Below are 20,421 nucleotides of genomic sequence, written 5' to 3'. Positions count from 1 at the left end.
GTTCTTAAGAATCAACAGTTCGGAAGCAACACGTAAAACATGCAATGGATTCTTTAATGATCGATTTATCTGTTTTACCACAGCTTTTAAAAATGTACCTTTAAATTTGATGTATCCCCTTTCATTTGACCTTTCCAAATTTTATTCAGCTTTGTTTGACATGCAGCATGTCCCATAAAGTTCATCAATGAGAACTTTTCAGTTATTTCAAAAATCGTAGTTGAATTATATCTTTTCACTTCTGTCACCAACAGCTGGCGAGCGTGCTTTCTATCATTTAAGTATAACTCTGTCATCACACTGTATGCAAGGTCTTCGTAATGTCTAAAAAATGTCATTACGAGATAAAGCATGAATACCATAATAACTGGCATGCTGCAATTGCAGTGTTTATCTGCATGTATACATAGCATAAGTCTTAATAATAATTCCCCTATTATAAACTCATCATAAATACCAGGATTAAAATTGCTGTACGCCAGACGTGCTTTTTGTCGACAAAAGATTCGTCAGTGATAACTCAAACTATTTGCCAGTGTTTTAACATGATCAGATCATTTATTTAAAAAGGATAAATAAGAACACAATCACAAGAATTGTTTTGTTCTGATAGTTATCAAAGGTACCAGGATTATATTCAAGTACGCCAGACAAGCGTTTCGTCTACGCAAGACTCATCAGTGCCGCTCATATCAAAATATTTATAAAGCCAAATAAGTACGAACTTTGGAACTTTGAGGATCCACAATTCCAAAATGTAATGAAACGTTCTTTTTAAGATGTTTGTGTTCCGATTAAATTTCAATTCAAAAAAGCTTTTGTAATATTATTCTTTAGTGTTTATTCCCCACTAATTATGTTTTGGTTGTTTGCACTAGATCGATGCTATTGATGTATGTCATATAAGAAAAAGATAGATGTGGAATGATTGCCGATAAGACATAAATCCACCACAGTTCAAATGAAGTAGATGTGAGCAATTATAGGCAACCGTACGGCCTTCAGCAATGTTTGAAATGATTTGTTTCATGTTTTTCATGTCGGGGCCTCTTATAGCTGACTAAAAAGGATGGGGTTTTATCATTATTGAAGGCCGTATGGTTGCATATAACATGGTTCGTATTGTACATCCTCTTTTATATATAACGTTTATCGTTTTGAAACGGAAATATGCAAATCTGTGAAACGTCACGTATTGTTGGTTACATGAGACCTATATAAAGTGTTTGATGTAAATTATATTTATAATGAAACAAATGTACAGTTAGTGGCTTACCTAGAACTTTCCCATAAAGCAGTTTGTTCATTCATGAATGCTTCAGCGCTGGCGTTGTCAGCTAGCCTTTTAGCAAGTGAACTTGCAAATAATGCAGAACCTACATGAGTCGTTTAAAAATATACACAATTAGGAGCAGACAAAACTAAATTTAGATTAACGCCACGTCGAGTGTACATATTTTGTTTGTTTTCCTCAATGTTTTTTAGTTAATGCACCATTACCAATTTTATGATAACGAAAGGACATCAGATAGAAGGCCGCAGTTAATGTGTGTCAGTTCGTCAGTAGGGGTTTTCCTGTAAATATCAAAATTTTATTGACGTTCATTTAAAAGTAAACACACGTTTACTCTTCGTGTTCACTAATTGGAAAATTAAAAATAAAAATAAACTACATATGTTCATCCTTTTGTAATAGTTACTGTTTTTTTATTATTTGCATACATTACATTTTACAACAACGGTTCATTATCCATAACATTGAACACGTTGATTCTATTTTTTAGCTAATTCATACATTGTAGTTTACAAATAGATACAATATCTCTTAACAGTAAATTATTTGCAGACATTATTTGAAAATAAAATACAGCAAGTTTGTACAATGTATGTAGAAATGAGTTAATTCAGTGATACACATTCAGCAGATATGTTTGTCCACAGCTCACATGGCGGAAGTATAAATAAAATATAAATGGAATAAAACCACTAATTCAAGGTCCAATTCTTTTCTTGTTAAATCCTACAAATTCAAGCATTAATGGCTACGTTGTTTTAAGTTTTAAAAAACTGGCAGCCATTTCATGTCTAAAGTAAACCTTATCCTGACTTGTGTGTCAAAATACTGTTTACACATTAGAGCGTACTGGTTACTAAAAGTATGATAGTACAAAAACAGGTACTTCTGATCTGAACAACATGGCAAATGTGCCCTCCAACTATAATTTTAAGAATTTTTCTATTATTCAAAATAAGCTTTTTACAGGATTCTACAGTGAGACCAAGTCCCAAAGCTTTCATTTGATACCCCAAATATTTCACCTATTGACAAAGATACAGCTAAGAGTAGGAATGTTTTTGCTTTAAAAAATGTACTACTTTCTTGTATGTTCTTTCTTACCTGGCCCAAATTAATGGTTTTTTACCTACACGTCGCAGATAATCGCTTGATCATTTTAAAGAAAACAGATAACTACTATTTTAAATTCACTGATCATATGATGTGATGAATCATAGTATCAAGGAAACCATGACGACATGTGCTAAAGTGTACCATTAGAAGGTTTTGACAGACAATGTTTTAAACAAAACTATAAAATGTGCAGTTCTCACGTTAACGCAGAAGTAGACAAGTAAGTTAACGCGCGTTAAGAATTTGTGTCTACTAAACAAAACACAGCCATACAATGTATTATTTCAAAGTCAGAATGACATGTACTGTTTCAATTACGTTTGAGTAAAAGTCATTTGATGTAATAATCTGAAATTAGGTTGTGAAAACCACTGATTTTTTTTATTCTGAAAAAAATTATATCAATTATATTTTAATTTTTATGCGATGAATTTACTTTTTAAAATCATTAGTTTACCGGAATTTTGTAATTACCATGATTGTCATATAGTACAAACACTTAATTTCACTTCGAAATATCATACAGCCGCCTTTTAATGGTTTGTATTGTTCATTGTTGAAGTAAGTCTGCATAGAACAAAATAACAGAAGGATGTGTCATATGTCTCTAACGGTAAAACACTCACTGCCCCAATTTGAACTTTGTGTGCTGTGTTTGTTAGTATTGTGTATGAGTTTCATAAAATTTGCATTTGGCAAACTTAAGTTAAAGTGTGGAATCGAAAAATTAAATGCAATTTTCCGAGTAATAAAGAGGATTAACGTTTAATGCCTAATGCCAAACTTGAAACTTTGTTTGCGAGTTTTGGTTCTCAACATCGTATATGAGTTTCAAAAGATTTGAACAAGCTTAACTTAAATTGTAGTGTGGGAATGAAAAATGGTCCGACGGACTTTCAAAGGAACACTTAATGCAATCTTGGCCAAGCGGTGATGACATTAAAACACATTTTAACCAGTACAAACACAATTAGACAGTGCTTATTTGTTCCCAATAAAAAGATTATTATACAATGAACGTTTATTATAACACCTTTATGCTAGTTTTTAATTTAGTCTAAAGTCTATAAAATATTTTCTTGGACACCCATTGGGATCTGCATTTATTATTCACTATGACTGTTGAAGACTGATTCGTATCCTTTTAATCACAGTGAAAAACTTACATATATAATCACCGTCTCTCTTCCAAAACAACATGGCCAAATCTCTGCGGTTCATAAGCACTGCCCAGATAAACAGGTGCTTGAAAATATCATCTATACATATCTCATCACCTGCAAAAGATCATCATCATCATCATCATCATCATCATCATCATCATCATCATCAACATCATCATCATCATCATCATCATGCAAATTTACAAAAAAAAATATCTCTGCCATGACATTTGACATGTTGACATGTTGCTATTGTATGATAGTTAATAAGGTTAATCACTTTCAAAAAGAGAACGTATCCATAGAAATAAGATTGAAAAACTACGGATTTTCTTAATCATGTTTATGTTCGCAAATAACTAAATTCCCACAATGAAACATTTTTTGAATACACAAGAAAACAATGTTCACATAGCCAGCTAAGAAGTCAGCACTTCTGTGTTGATATTGAATGGAAATGTAGGGCCCTAAATGCACTTCAACTTTGTACCTGTTTTTTTTTTCTCTTTTTTTTATTCGGCCGTCACTAATGAGTGATTAATTTAAAAACGAAACACATGTCAGTTTGAATTTTAAGCCTGATTTCTACGATAAGTTCATAAAAATACTGTTTTAATTTTGTAAACCATATATTTCACAACACAAATGAAAAAGATATTTTACAAAATCTGAAATGTTTGGGAAGAAGGGCTAAACTCAATTTTGAAGTGCAACAAATTGTTATCAATTACAAATGACCAATTGCATAACTGCTGTTAGCAATCACATAGCAACAGTAAAGTTTCGAGCTAGTTTTATGGAACTATCATTTACTATAAATGCAAATTTAAATAGTAATTAACTTAGTATGGATGTTAAAGAAGAGATGAGAAAGATACAAGAGAGCCATTTCCACTCTTAAGTCGAAAATAAACTGACAACGCCATTGCTAAAAAAGAACAACGACAAACAATAGTACACAAATAACAACATAGAAAACTGAAGTCTGAGCAAACATGAACCCAACCAAAAACTGGGGGTGATCTAAGGTGTACCGGAAGGGTAGGCAGTTAAGTGATATGTTATAAAACTTGAAGGAATTTAAAAAAAAACACATCGATGACACATTAAAAGCAATCACACAATAATTTCAAATTAAGGAAATACATATTAATGACATTTTACTCTTAATATTTCAACAATACCTTTCTCAAAGGGCTTCATTTCTTCGCTTCCGAGTATCTTACTCACAGCATCATTAATCATGTCCACAATTTTCTTTTGTTTTAGTGTTTTATCCTTAAATATAATTAGTGATACATATAATCAAGAGCATATCTCCGATATCAGACAGATAGCAGGTACCAGTTTAAGATAGAAACAAGTAACTCTGCATTCTATTCTTGCTACAATATCATTGATTGTTTAGTATTTGTACGAAAATAATATGACGACAAATATATCGGGTTTTTTGGGGGGTTTAGTGTATTATCGATATTCTCTTAACAGTATTGTTCTTTTTAATTGACTTGGTTTTCTTCTCTTTCTGTTCACCGAGCAAAATACTTAAAAATATCATTAAATATGTTCATCTAGAAAATAACGACACTCAATTGATAATTTACGACAAGTGCTAAAATTTTCTACATTTTTTGACTGAGAAAAAATTCGCATGAATGATGATTTTTATAAAGCATGCGATTTTTAACATGTCGACCCACTCGTGTTTAACAATTTCCTGCATGTCTTATATGTACTCTCTGGTATATTCTTAATACATTTTATCAGCGGTAATCAACTGTTGCATCAAATTTAGAACTTGAAAAAATGGAGGTCCCTGTAATTTTTATAAACCAATTGTATCCTCTACATGGTATAATTTGTCTTTGTACAAATGACCAAAATGCCTTAAACAATTTGGTAAGGGTTTCTGCTACATTTTTCATGTTAAACCTTTGCATATTCCTCCAAAGAATTCCAAAGTTGTTTGTTGTTGGTAGAATATAGATTAAGGTTTATATTCTTCTACGTATCATAGCAAAGTGTTGTTGACAATGTAAAGCTCACTCAGCTGTAGTAAAAATGAACGGGAATCTTGCATATACTAATGAGGTTAAATATACCTAACGTCATACAAGTGAGTGGTTAAGATATCTATAAAACCAAGTTTTATTCACCATTTTCTATGTAAGAAAATGTCTGTACCAAGTCAGGAATATGACAGTTTTATCCATTTGTTTGATGTTTTTGAGCTTTTAATTTTGTCATTGGATTAGGGACTTTTTGTGTTGAATTATCCTCGTATTATTATCGGTATTTTCTCATTTTAGTTTTTTTATAACGGCTGCAACTCTTTTTATTCGAAAATCATATTCGCAAAATGAAAAGATCAGAATTAAAAGATTAATATTTCTTTCATATGTAGCAATATTCCTACAGCCTAAACACACGTTCAAGGTATATTTCTTTCAGTGCATATGCTATTATAAATCTTGCGGTTACTATACATATTTAATTCCAATAGTGTTGCTACTGACACAGACGATTTTAAACAAGCAATTCCTTTGAGTAAAATTAGCTATGTGTTCCAACATTCATATCAAGCACACTTCATACAACAGTTTTTTTTAGGGGAATGAAAAAAGCAAGAATTATCCGATATGTAGATGATGTCCTCTTACTAAATAATAAAATGTATGATGACTGTGTTAAACGCATCTATCTCATCGAACTTGAAATATAACATACAAAAGATACAATTAAGTCTACTTTATATATTGACTTAAATCAAGAAATTGATAACGACGGTTAATTGAGGACAAAACTTTACAAAAAAAAATGAAATAAAAGATTATTTGTAGCTTCTCAGTTATTACCGTCCATTTCTTTGTAGCAAAATGTATACTTTATATATCTTCGATATTCCGGAGCAAAACGTTCAATTATGATTTCTTTGATAGATTGTTTCTACTTTAAATGAAGCTATTAAACTTAAGGTTCCAAGTCGTGAAGTTATAGTCATCTCATCAATTATGTTAGGACGCCATACACATTTTAAACATATGACAGAATCGAAAGGAGAAGTGAATGTAGTTTCATACGGCATGTACGGATGTGACGATAATTGAACTGCCACTGACTTTATTATATTTCGTTATTGAAACATAATGAAGAGGAAGCAATGTATGATAATGATGACCTTATAATCATCTACATTGGGAAATGGAGTTGAAAATGTGTATCACATATATCGAGATATATATATATATATATATATATATATATATGAGTCTGAAAGATTGTGTAACAATACCGATAAATAGATGGAAAACAAAACACTAAAAAGTGTTGAATATCATTGCACAAAGATTGAAAAACTGAACAGATGATATAAATTATACAATAATTGCAAATATTTCGGCTCAACAAATGGCCTTCTTCGGTGACAAAAGTTTTAACAATAATGAGATATAATGTATAAGGTGTAAACATAGATCACTAATAATACAGGTAAGTTTTGGTCGATTGATTTTAATCCAAAATCCTGAATATAATAATATAAACACTAGACTGTAAATTTAATTATTGCTTTCTATTGATTCCATCTCCTTTGGATAAAAACACTGAGTGTCCTCCATCCAGATGGAATCAATAGAAAGCAATAATTAAATTTACAGTCTAGTGTTTATATTATTATATTCAGGATTTTGGATTAAAATCAATCGACCAAAACTTACCTGTATTATTAGTGATCTATGTTTACACCTTATACATTATATCTCATTATTGTTAAAACTTTTGTCACCGAAGAAGGCCATTTGTTGAGCCGAAATATTTGCAATTATTGTATAATTTATATCATCTGTTCAGTTTTTCAATCTTTGTGCAATGATATTCAACACTTTTTAGTGTTTTGTTTTCCATCTATTTATCGGTATTGTTACACAATCTTTCAGACTCATATAATTTTTCCTGTTTGTGTAGTATTGTCAATTTTGATGATCCAATACCTATTAAGTTTACTGGTTGGTAGATTCGTATAGACTCTATATATATATATATATATATATATATATATATATTTACCCAAACGGCATCAATAAGAAATACTAAAAGTTTTGTTTTCACTTATTTTTATTGTTAATATACACAGTCACGTATATTGATTTATAGTGTTTTGTTTAAATTATGATATTCAGGATTAAAATCAATCGACCAAAACTTACCTGTATTATCACCTGATCTATTTTCACACCTTATACATTATGTATCAGTATTGTTAAAACTTGTGACACAAGAAGAAGGCCATTTGTTGAGCCGAAATATTTGTCAACACGATTTTATAACAACATTTTCGTTTAATAACACCTTATATCAGTACCGTTGTGCAAATCTTTAGACTGACATAATTTTTTCCTTATCTGCATAGTATCGCCTATTCTAGACGATCCGGTACATAGTAAATTTGCTGGTTGGTCCTTTTTATAGACTTTTATATATATATATATATATATATATATATATATATATATATATATATATATATGAATGTACTTTTATATGCCTTATTATATTTTGTCAAAGCAACTACAGAGACTAAAATTTGCCGGTATTTTCAATTCAATGATAAAGATAATGCAAAACCCTTACCAATTAAAACAAGACAGGTTTTGTTTTGAGTTTCACAGGAGATGTCTATTCTAAAGAAACAAAGTTCAACGATCTGTAGACAGTCTGATTTTGATAATGCATCCAAACTTAGCTGAAAAAGATCTGACAACACACTGGTCTACATTCTGTTCTGATAATACATTCGTCAGAACAATATTTTTTTTCTGCCTCTAATTAATTTATAGTAAATAGAAAGGAGCCTTGCTAGATGGTTGTAAAAGAAGCAGGGATATGTGATCTGTTTTGTATTTTGTCTAGTATGACACTTACGTAATAAACACGAAATCAGATATCTGATGGTGTTGTTGTTTGTAAAACATTAATGTTATCATATTACTATACCTTTAATTCTGGGAAAATATATTTTCCAAGGCAGCCGTCGGTCTGAAAGAGAAAGAAATGGCAATTAAAATGAACATGGTGAAAATATATTGCAAATGCAGTATTCACTTATCAATCGTTGACTGTGGGACCGGTTTAAAAGACTAACTGATGGTCCTTTTTATCACATGCAAAATAAAGGCAACAGTAGTATACTGCTGTTCGAAAGTCATAAATCGTTTGAGACAAAACAAATCCGGGTTACAAATTCAAACCGAGGGAAACACATCAACTATGAGAGGAAAACGACGAAACAACAGAGACACTGAATTGAACAAAAAACAAACGACAATACAACACACACAGACAGACACGAACTATAAAATAGCAACTGCCATTTTCCTGACTTGGTACAGGGCATTTTAAGAAAAAAAATGTGGGTTTAACCTGGTTTTGTGGCTAGCCAAACCTCGCACTTTTATAGCAATATTAAATATAACACTAAAATGACACAATTACATGACAGGAATACAGTATAAATAAATGCAAGAACATTCCGAACAGAGAAATTCACAAATATAAACAATATAATAGTCCATTTCGAAATGCTTACAACGAAAACGTAAAACAACATAACACAATAATCATCTAATCTACAGAGAGTTTATAATGAAATTGGAATTGATCAGTTTAATAAAGATGATTTGATTTTATTTACCGATTTTGAAACACATACCATTAATATATGAATATTTGACACCTGGCCGTGCCATGCCGCACATCTTTTTGAGATATACGCTCTATTCTGGTTAAAAATACAAGCATGTATAACATATACGCAAATTCAAACTTACCTCATATAAGCCTTCAAGTGAGTGATCTAAGAAAGTTTTATACAGTTCCTTGTCCAAAATATATTCGAGCACTTGCCTAACCAAGTCAATCCTATCGTCTTTCAATGCATTGGTGAAAAGCTTTGATAATTTGCTCTCTTTTATGCATAGTTTTTTCTATAAAAATATTATCATATTCATTTTATGATGAACTTTACAATGAAGAATGTACGCTGTTATATAATTTACACGTATATCGAAACAGATGGTTTAAAGAATACAACGTAAAAAAAAACCAAAAACATATACATTAAACAGAACATTATATGGTACAGATCGGTTTGGGTATATCTGTTGCATGGAAAAATAGTTTAAAATAAAGAGAAATGGTTTTCCGTTTAAATAACATAGCTTTCAGCAAATATAGGTAACTGTATAGACAATAAGCAAACTCTATATCGTATAGTCAATTACACAAGGCCTGACATGATTAAACGTGAAACAATTAAAACAAAAACATCAAGGGCCTGATTAACGAAAGAACAATAAAAGAAATACATATATAAAAGACAACAACCAACAGCAAACCCTGAGGTACTGACTCTTGGCTCAGGTACATATATAATATGGTGGGGTTAGACATTTTATTTAGCGCTCAACCTTTTCCCTAACCTTGGATATTGATGTAGCAGTATAGAATATGAACAAAATGCAAAACTCATTTGGAAAAAATAAAGATCCCTCAGATTGCGCAAGCACAAACACAAATAGCATGAATACAAAGGACACAAAGCACCAATATCTGCGCTCTCGTTTCTTCGTTTGTGACTTTTTGACCTTAATGCAAATTATAACTAAATGTTTCTGACGTCAGACACTCAAATCAATGAAGGTGTTCGTAGAGAGTAGATGTTTTTGTGTTCTGTTAAATTGTTCCTTTTAAAATTGTTATACGATGATGACTGATGTACCCATATTTTGACTATTTTATTTATTGTGTCTGTTTATTTAACGCATCAATGTAAATATATCGGAAATTGATGAGACTGTCATTAAAGTGGGAGGGTTAGCGCTATAGAACCAGATTTCATCCACCATTTTCTACATTTGAAAATGCCTGTACCAAGTCAGGAATATGACAGTTCTTGTCCATTCGTTTTTTATGCGTTTTGTTATTTGATTTTGCCATGTGATTATGAACTTTCCGAATTGATTTTCCTCTAAGTTCAGTATTTTTGTGATTTTACTTTTTACTTATCAAAACAGTGCGACTCAGAATAATTCTCATTCAAAGAGTTTCAAATTTTCTTCAATCTTCTCTCTTATCTCTTTTTGATGACCTCTTGTAGCAAGGACAATCTCAACTAGACTACACCACTTTTGATTAAGCTCTGTTAAGCTGTATTACTTTTGTAAAATTGTTTTTGATCAAGTATTGTTGTTACAGCACGATTAAGCAACATCACAGTTGAGACTTTGCTAAATCAATACTACTCTATTTTCCAAAGCGCATACACAGTCTATCTGCAAGTAGTTTACAAAGAAGGAACATGATAGTTGAAACTTTATTGGCGAGGAATGGATAAAAAATCAAATTGTAACAATTCTATGTACCTGTAATTTTTCCAAAACTTTGCTGTTTTCTAACTTAAATATTTTCTTCTCTGCAATGTCAGGTCTATTCCATAAATCAACAAAATGTAATATGTTATCTGTAAGCTTGTCTTCGTTCTTTTCGTCTAAAAGTGGTCAGTTTAGTATGTTACCATAATACGTTTTGTATTTATTCAATGGCATTAAACATTTGAAAGAGTCTATATTCGCAGGTTAAAAATTTGTGGTTGATTGACAATAAATGAAATGTTTTGTACCGACGTATTTCACTGTTTGAATAGTTTCTTAGGAAATGAACATGTCTTGCTCATAATGTCCCGAATTCTATAGTACGCTGTCAAAATTGAGCATAACGATAAAACTCGTTAATTTATAGTTGTAGATACAGTTATAATAAGAATTTGATGCTTCTTTCTATAGTTTTAAGGTTCTAAAAGCATCGAATATACCACAGTTTGATTATGAAGTGTACTTTAGTCAACGCTCTACTCTCAAATTAGATTACAAAAAAATAATCTTAAAATTTTTAATAAAAAAATACATGACTGGACTGGCCAATCCGATTCTTATCAAAACTCATCATTTACAATGTATGGAAGCTCGTTTGTCAATATACTGTCAAAATTGATGTGTTATGTTTTTTCTATTGTTTTGTCTAGCCTTTATTCCAACCTGTTATTCCATTCCATTGGTAGTATGTTATTCAAGCAGATATATTGTTTTAGTATTTATACATGGAATTTTGCATTGCAATTGATGTTCTTGACAATTTTTAACTTATTCGTTTTATACAACATGGATGTGTACTGATCTTTTCAAATTAATAAAAGTTGGTTTTGGTGCAGATAAAACACAAAAATGTAATATGTAAATATACTGAATTTCATATCAGTAAAATGTATGTTTTCTTCCTAAATACAATGTAATATATGGGCATTTATTGCCATTTTGATAATTGATGTAAACAGTTTTTTAAGAACGTATGCTAATAAGATAATCAAACCTAAGTAAAATACGTCAAATAATATATCCTGAATTGTTCTGTCTAAGGTGTATGTTGTGTCATGTACAGAGTACATATGAACCTGAAAATGATAAATAAAACTTCTAAGGATAATTTCAGTTTTTCTGCATTTTTGCTATGTTATATGTCATTAGTATCATAACTTTCTTTTTTATTCTGCAATTTCAATATAATTTATAGCATCTTTTTTTCCAATTAACATAAAAGCAGACAAATAAACCTATAGATAAACTTGTCAAAGATACAAGGCTTATAAATGTGTATGCCAGACAAGGTCAAATAAAATACATGGCTGAAGAGCAAAGTGGACCCGAAATTACGATACGTTTTGCCCTATACAGCTAAGGTTATCTATTTCGGGGGTAAAAAATCTCAACATGCTGAAGTATTTTTAAAATTCTAAATTAATACCTACTACCACATACACGAACATAACAAATACTTAAATCCTATTTTATGTCAGATAAGAGAGTAAGTGATTGCTTCTTAAAATTTTAAATGATGATTATCCAAATGTAATAAACATGAAGAAGCTTGCAGAACTTGAATACGCCAACATTTCAAAGCATGTGTTTTGATTTCCTTTGAAAGGTGAATATAATTTGTGCAAACACAGTCGATATTGTATCACCAGCCCAGTAGTCAACACTTCGGTATTGACATGAATATCAATAATGTGGTCATATTTATAAATTTCCTGTTTACAAAATTTTGCATTTTTCAAAAAAACTAAGGATTTACTATCCCAGGCATAGATTACCTTATCCGTATTTGGCAGAACTTTTTGGAAATTGGATCCTCAATGCTCTTCAATTTTGTACTTATTTGGCTTTCTAAATATTTTGATATGAGCGTCACTGATGAGTCTAATGTAGACGAAACGCGCGTTTGACGTACGTTATAATCCTGGTACCTTTGATAACTATTGGCATTTTGATTATATCAATTCGGGACAAATTGTTTTGAGATGAAACATTATCTTAAAAGCTGTTCTTTTTGTAATAACCAACCTAAAGTTTTTTAAAGAAATTAAAGAACAGTTGAAACCTAGGTTCCATTTTAAAAATAACCAAATTGTTATTTATGCACCTGCTTATCGAAAAGGTCATGTTTTAAGATAGTATCGGGTATGTGTTTTTAGCGGACATACTTGATATATAATGCATACCGATTTTGAATTCCCCGCCATTTCATCCTGTAGTTGCGTTATTAACACCTCACATTTAGTTTGTATTCTATTCGCCTCCTCATTTTTTGAACCATAAAGCATTTTTGCTGCCTCTATCAATTCAGATTTAAATTCCTCACTATAAATATACAAAAGACATAGTGATGATGGATTTATTCTTATGAATAAACATGTACATGCATATATAAAGACAAAATTGATTTAGTTTATGATTCATCAAATCTTATACCTTCTACAGTTAAACATGTTTCGATCGCGTAACCCGTCTTGTGTTCAGGACAGTGATTTAACAGCACAATAAACGATCAAGCTGTAAGAATCGGTAGCAACCAGTTTGACTGGCCAGATTGATATCAAGCACAAAAAATGACCTACATAGTTACGAAAAACAAAGAATACCAATAAAGATTACTCACAGTTAATCCCAGTTATGAAACATCAGTTCAAAGCTAATTTATACTTATAAATAAATCACTAACCTGCTGTTATTCGTACGCATTCTGAATCCCTTACATATAAAGTCTGCCGCTTTCCCAGACCCATCTATGACCAAAACAGGAAAACTCCTCTTTAAATTCACCATAGCGGCTTCAAACGAGTCTTCCTCACCACCAACAAGCATAACTATCAACGGGATCTCTAAGTGTTCTATTGTAAAAGATATATGACATTTAATTTAACATTAAGTTTACTTCTTTTAATTCAATGATAAACTGTATAAGCATCTATATGTTTTCGATTTTGCAAGATATACATTTGCCAGCAGTAGTTTATACAAAAAAAATTGCCTGATTGAGTTTTGTGTTTAATGTCTCTTTCTGCATTATTGGCTATTTTTGGGGTGGAGGAAGACGTGGTGCCCGGACGTATTCCCGACGTTTGGCAGAAAAACTATCTTTTTAATTCAGTTATGTTAAAATTTAGTGATCAATGTTTGTCAAATTAAAAACAATGTTGAATCTTCGTATTAGATATGTAACAGTGTTAATAGTTATCAAAGGTACCAGGTTAAACTGATAGCCTTTAAGAATAGAAATATTTATTTGATCGACAAGTTTACGCAGATTTGCATATCTAACTGACTGTTTGGCTTTAGTTGGCAGTACTTCGCTTGTGTATACAGAATATGTGTGAACAATTCTAATTGTATATAATTACTACTTGTTTGTAAATGTACAATAACGTCATGAACGCATTGACGTTACAAAGGTAATGTTAGTTACAATGCGTTAAATAATAGCGGCAAATTCTTGACACTGAAGACCTCTATAAACAACATCACCGTAAAAGTAAGGATAGTATGTCCTTTTTGTAATAAGTTGTCCAAAGTCAAAGACTTGATATCAACTCTTTACCTAATACAGAATTTACTAGAGGTTTTAAGCAATTTATGGATAAAAAATCCCAGACTTTTTAAATTTATCAATGATTTATATATTACGATCGTTGAAATCAATAATGTCACTGCAGACACCTGCTAACAAATTGATTGGCATATGTAACATTGATAAACACCATAAACTATTCAAATCGTGTAAATCTTCATTTAATGTATATAAATAACGCATAAAGCAACGCAAATATGTTATGGACGACGCTAGATTGAATGATTGGTCTTTTTTTATGACGTTACCCACAGTGTTATGTTTAGTAATGGTAACGTTACTCGACGTAGTTTTTAATTATTTCCTCCGATTTCTGTACAAAACGCCAAAGCTTTGCACTGTATTTAATACAGCTGGCATTAAGATGCTTAACTTCTTATTTAGAAAAAAATATAGACTGTATACATGACTGGTTATATATTTTTGACAAATAAACTTTATTTCCTCATAATCTTATTGAATATATATAGTTCAAGTATTTGTCACTGCCCATGCATGTCAATTGTTGCAAAATGCATATATCCTCTATGATGCTCAGGATTCCGTCATCACAAGTATCTTAGTCTAGGCATGTACATCGTGTGGAAACAGCCAGTATCAAAGCTGTTTAGTACTTTAAAAGTATAAATGTTATCAACCGCCTTTAACTGAAGTTTTCGAACTATAAATAGCGAATAATTTTATGGTATTTTTATCCATACTATCAACATCCCAAATATGTGTCTTTCAAGAAGATTATAATGTGTGTGGATGCGTGAAAATTACTGTTAGTGTATACAACAAACATTCGTTCTAGCAGGCAGATACATGTTTCTAGGTTCCAAAGTCGAAAATCTATTATTAGCTAAAACTTATACGCCTTTAAGATCAGCACATAGTTTACAACAATATGATTTATTAAGTTAAATGTTCTTAGTGATTTATTACCTTTCCAGAGAAATTATTACAAAATATATCCAAAAATATATATTATTACACAGAACATGTTAAATGCTATATAGCTAATGATAAACTTTCAGTAATGGAAAATAGAATTATATATAAATTACGTTACATTTCATCCGTTCCGTGCAAAAAAAAATGTATTACAATTAATAAAACTTAATAAATGAATGTTAAAAGCCTAATAATTTAAAACCAATGATGTACAAGAACCGAAACAATTGAAGAACTGTATTACCAAAACGTACCTACATAAAAATAGTAGCGAAGTTAATTTCAGTTTCTTAATGATTTTTATTTTTTTTAAAAGGACAAATACAAATAAACTTTGTTTCAAATCAGATCAGTACCGACTAAAACTTCGCTATAACTCAGAGTAACATATTTTGTGTAATCGAAGTAGTACAATCATTCAAAGTAATGCTTGATAGTGTTTATCTAAATGTTAATTTTCATGTATTTGTTAGTTTCCATCTGCATTTAAACATGCTAAAGTTAAACGTTAAAGAAAAAAAAAACAAAAATGATTTTACACCGTTTTAAACGGTATATAATCATAACTCACAAGATCATCGAACAAAAACATATTAAAATACTAAATTCCCTCATCTTACCTCTTCACTATCAGAACATCAAAATTGAATCGTTCCTATCAAATTGAAGTAGTATACACATAATTATTACTATGTCTCATTTCTTAATTGCAGTTTCACTTTTGAAATGTTTTCTTTACTAAAATGCATGGCATTCTTAAAGTCTCTACTTAAAATAATATAGTCATGTTCATGAGTTCATTATTTCAGTAATTTTTATATCAAAACATCTACTGTGTTTACATTCATTTATTGATATCTCTCATTTATTAGAAATTGCAAGTGTCGAAAGCTAACTCAATACATGTTTCGTTCCCTATTGTTAAATTAGCTCTTGTACGGTGATATTCCTTTGCATCATTTTATGGTGTTTAGAAATCACAACTCGTTCGCAACGCCTGTGTCTGTTGTGACATTTTGGAATTAATTGAAGTCAAACTAAATATTTATTTTATATACATTTGTACATTCTTGGCTCTACAATCTGCCGATACCTATATCTGGCTTTGAACTAGCTGCCAGTAATTGCAAGTAATTCCAAATCTGTTTGATGTGTCTATTTGTTGTGGGGATATTTACATTTTGTAAGTACCATGCAACGTCCATTCTGTCTTTTTGTCCATTTTATAAGTGACGCTTTTTCAACTAATCTTTATAGTTTGATTTTATGTCGTACTGTTACACCAACTCTCCCAGGCTAGAAGGGTTGGCACCTTCAAACATCTTCTCGCTATATTCTGTATGTGCCTATCCCAAGTCAGGAGCCTGTAATTCAGTGTTTGTCGTTTGTTGCTAAATTATGCCGTTAGTTTGAATTGCTTTTCATTTGTCATTTTCGGGCCTTTTATTGCTGACTAAGCGGTATAGGTTTTGGTCATTGTTAAAGGCCGTACGGTGACCTATAGTGGTTAATGTCTGTATTACTTGGTATCTTGTGGAGAGTTGTCTCGCTGGAAATCATACCACATCTTATTTTTATATTAAAAAATGGTGCCTTACCTTTAATGCAAACCTCTAAGTTACCTTTGTGGGGTTGAAGTATTATGATTCGATCTTTATTACTGGTTCGTGCCTACAAATTTTGAACTAATGCGTTCATTAATGAGTATAATAAAAAAAAATGATATAAATCCAATGTTTTAGCCAATCTAAAACCAGGTATACTAGCACTAAGTTTCATTATGGTGCATACCTTCATGACAAAGCAAATCAATAACACACACAAATAACTTATACAAACTATAGTCCTCCTAAAAAGACACTAGTCCATACAATATGTCTTATATCGCCTTAATTAATTCTTTGATCATTGTAAAACATCGAACAGGGACCATCAATGGTCTGCTACTAACATTAATATATAAAATAGAAAATTAGTTAAAAGGTTTCTTACTGGAACATTGTGGAAACAGAACCCTGACTGTAAAAAATCAATCAGGTTCAAACAAAACATTCTCTGAAACCGACATTATAAATATGCTTTATTTCCTAGTATAGAACATATTTGTTCATGTTGTTACGTTTGGAGGACGTGTTTTTCAACAAACAATCGGCATTTCCATGGAAACCAACCGTGACCTTTTTACCGACTTGATCCTTTAATCGTATAAGGCTGACTTGTTTGTACATGGACTTCGTAAGAAGAAAGAAAAGAAGATAGATGTATCCTTCAACATCACTTTCCACTATATAGATGATGTTCTCTCAATAACTAACTATAATTTGGTGACAATTTTAAACTAATTTATCCCATCGAACTTCAGATAAAGAATACAACAGATACAGTTAAGTCTGTCTCATATGTTGACTTACATCTTGACATTAACAATGAGGGTCTGTTGAGAACAAAAGATGATTTCAGTTTCTATATCGTGAATTTCATTTTCAATTTCAAGTCGCAACATCCCAGCAGCACCCACATACGGAGTTTATATCTCCCAGGTGATACGATATTACAGGGCTTTTATTTATTATCATAGAAGCAATCAATCAAAGAGTTCAGATTAGAACAGTTGTAATCCTCCCTTTGTACATTTTAGGGATACCAGTTTGTTGACCGTTATGGAATATCTGGTTCATAGATGACGAGGAATATTTTTAAATTGTCATTACAATCCCGTCCCCTTTTACCCGATTGTGACAAACCAACTAGATTAAACATCAATTTGTATTTACAAGGTCACCCACAGTCTTTTGTTTTCTATGCTGTGAGTGTGTACTTTTTGTGTACTGTTTTTTTGTGTATTGGTCTTTTTTCGTTTTTAGCCATGGCGTTTTCAGTTTATTGTATAATTACGAGTTTGAATGTCCTTTTGTTATCTTTCGCCGCACTACACTATTAAAATGTTTTTAATATATAAATGAAGATGTGGTATGATTGCCGATGAGACAACTGTCCACAAGAGACCAACATGACAGTATTTGTACTTAATTGAACGAATGCATTTCATTTCACGAATAATTTGACTTTCAAATGGCACAAAATTCAAAACATAGTTCTAACTATCGTTCCATGATGATAATATCTAAATGTTATTTTTTCTCGACATTTGCAGGTACAAAATAGAAAGTGCTAAACATTTGATGAACTATAGAAGATTTAAAGTAAAAATTGGGAAGTGAATTGACTGTTTTCAGTTACGTTGTTCCGGCGGAACTTTGCAACTAGTTATTTCAAACAATGTAACTAGTTGAATAGTTCTGGCTGAACAGAACAACCAGTTAGCAAAATTTAAGTTGTATATACATATAATAGCTCACATAAAACAAAGAAGTTGCATTATCATGCAAATTTAGTATTCATAGTACCCTCAAGACAGGGTAGAATACCCCCTCCTGATTTGGGTACTTTTAAAAATATCAATTTCAGATTAATGTTTAACAATAAATTAGAACTTATTCCGTTATTTTACTTTGCATCCATTCTTCAAATGGAACTTTGTGCGGACTGGTTGATATGTTCCGTTGCAACTTTTTGTCTAGTTTGTTAGTTTGGTTTTGACTAATTTTCCAAAGAAGAACTATGTACCTAGTTGATAAGTTGCGGACTTTGACTTTTGTAATCAGTATCTTGGTTACCCTTTGAAAGGTTCAAATATAATATGTTGCGCATTTTTTGCATCAATTCTCCAAATAGAACTTTGTGACTGGTTGATAAGTTCAATTCGTACTTTTGGACTAGTTTGTTAGTTTCGGTTATGATTAATTTGGCAAAAATAAACTTTCTAACTAGTTGATATGTTCCGTTGGAACTTTTAAACCAGGGGAAATACAAAGTAACTAGTTAATAAGTCCCTCTGGAAATATTCGGCTTGCTATTTCTTTCCGCCAGGAAATTTCCAATGTGGGAACAAAAGAGCATTTACATAAATACAGGTAATAACTGTTTTCACAATGTTTTAGTCTGTTTTGAAAAAAAGTTCTAGTATGTTTTAAACACAATATTAGTTTTATAAGCTACTCTAGTGTGTATTGAAAATTATGACTAAATCTTTAGTGTCTTTCAAATGTCCCTTACAATATCATCCTTATGGAAACAACAGGATTGACTTTTGTCTGTGTTTTCTCGAATCACTTCTTCAACAATCTGCCCAATGCAGGTATCTTGTCCTTCAGTAATTATCCAAATATCTGAAAGTAACCAAATAATGATGAATATAATTGTACTGAAATAATTATATAGTAATTTGTACATCAGTTAAGACTATAAGTGTTATATTGAGTAATCCCATAAATGTAAATTCGTTCAATATGGCCTTGCGTTTTATTTGTAAAATTTACAAAATCAAAGCACTGTTTTTTATAATTCAAACTTAATACAGCACGCCATATTCATTTTTCTAAAATGTATGAACAAAATTTATTTTTGCTTCTCAAACGAATGAGTGAATCGAATTGAGATTTGAAGTGACATATTATATACAAAGTAAAAGAAAGAAAATGAATTATACAATATGTTTGCTTACATGTTGTATTCATTAATTCAAGCAGACCACTCTTAAGTTGAGTTTTAATCGTCTCATTAGGCAGATACTTTTTAGCCTCTCCTATGATAGACAGAACTGCAACTGGTTTTTCTTTTTCACAATTTCCCAATGACTGTTTGGTTTTCGTAACCTTGAGCAATCGATCACACTGAAAAAAAAAAGAAAATTATTTTCTATCGTATATAACTGACTATAATCATGATAATTAATAACAATACACTTTTGTAAAAAAAAAAAAAAACACTTTAACTTCACGTTCTATTTTTGGCTAGAAATGACTGTTAGGGTAATGACATGGGCGTATAAATTTG

The 20,421-nt window shown here is 31.0% G+C and overlaps 1 protein-coding gene across 1 annotated transcript in view; it reads right to left on the bottom strand.

Moving 5' to 3' along the window:
- LOC139504118 (transient receptor potential cation channel subfamily M member-like 2) overlaps positions 1 to 20,421 on the bottom strand; it is a 92,221-nt gene that overhangs the window by 68,520 nt on the left and 3,280 nt on the right. Inside the window, exons 3-15 of the mRNA XM_071294179.1 lie at positions 20,090 to 20,258; positions 19,642 to 19,754; positions 17,124 to 17,196; positions 13,684 to 13,852; positions 13,184 to 13,322; positions 11,995 to 12,076; positions 10,992 to 11,116; positions 9,399 to 9,554; positions 8,566 to 8,607; positions 4,758 to 4,851; positions 3,577 to 3,687; positions 1,277 to 1,376; positions 99 to 324 (exon numbers count right to left, since the gene is read on the bottom strand). Coding sequence (XP_071150280.1) covers positions 99 to 324; positions 1,277 to 1,376; positions 3,577 to 3,687; positions 4,758 to 4,851; positions 8,566 to 8,607; positions 9,399 to 9,554; positions 10,992 to 11,116; positions 11,995 to 12,076; positions 13,184 to 13,322; positions 13,684 to 13,852; positions 17,124 to 17,196; positions 19,642 to 19,754; positions 20,090 to 20,258 — 1,599 coding nt within the window. The remainder of the gene's footprint in view (positions 1 to 98; positions 325 to 1,276; positions 1,377 to 3,576; positions 3,688 to 4,757; positions 4,852 to 8,565; positions 8,608 to 9,398; positions 9,555 to 10,991; positions 11,117 to 11,994; positions 12,077 to 13,183; positions 13,323 to 13,683; positions 13,853 to 17,123; positions 17,197 to 19,641; positions 19,755 to 20,089; positions 20,259 to 20,421) is intronic.

The sequence above is a fragment of the Mytilus edulis genome, chromosome 14 (genome assembly GCF_963676685.1).
Source record: "Mytilus edulis chromosome 14, xbMytEdul2.2, whole genome shotgun sequence".
Taxonomy (NCBI): domain Eukaryota; kingdom Metazoa; phylum Mollusca; class Bivalvia; order Mytilida; family Mytilidae; genus Mytilus; species Mytilus edulis.
This window is presented reverse-complemented; position numbering and strand designations above follow the sequence as displayed.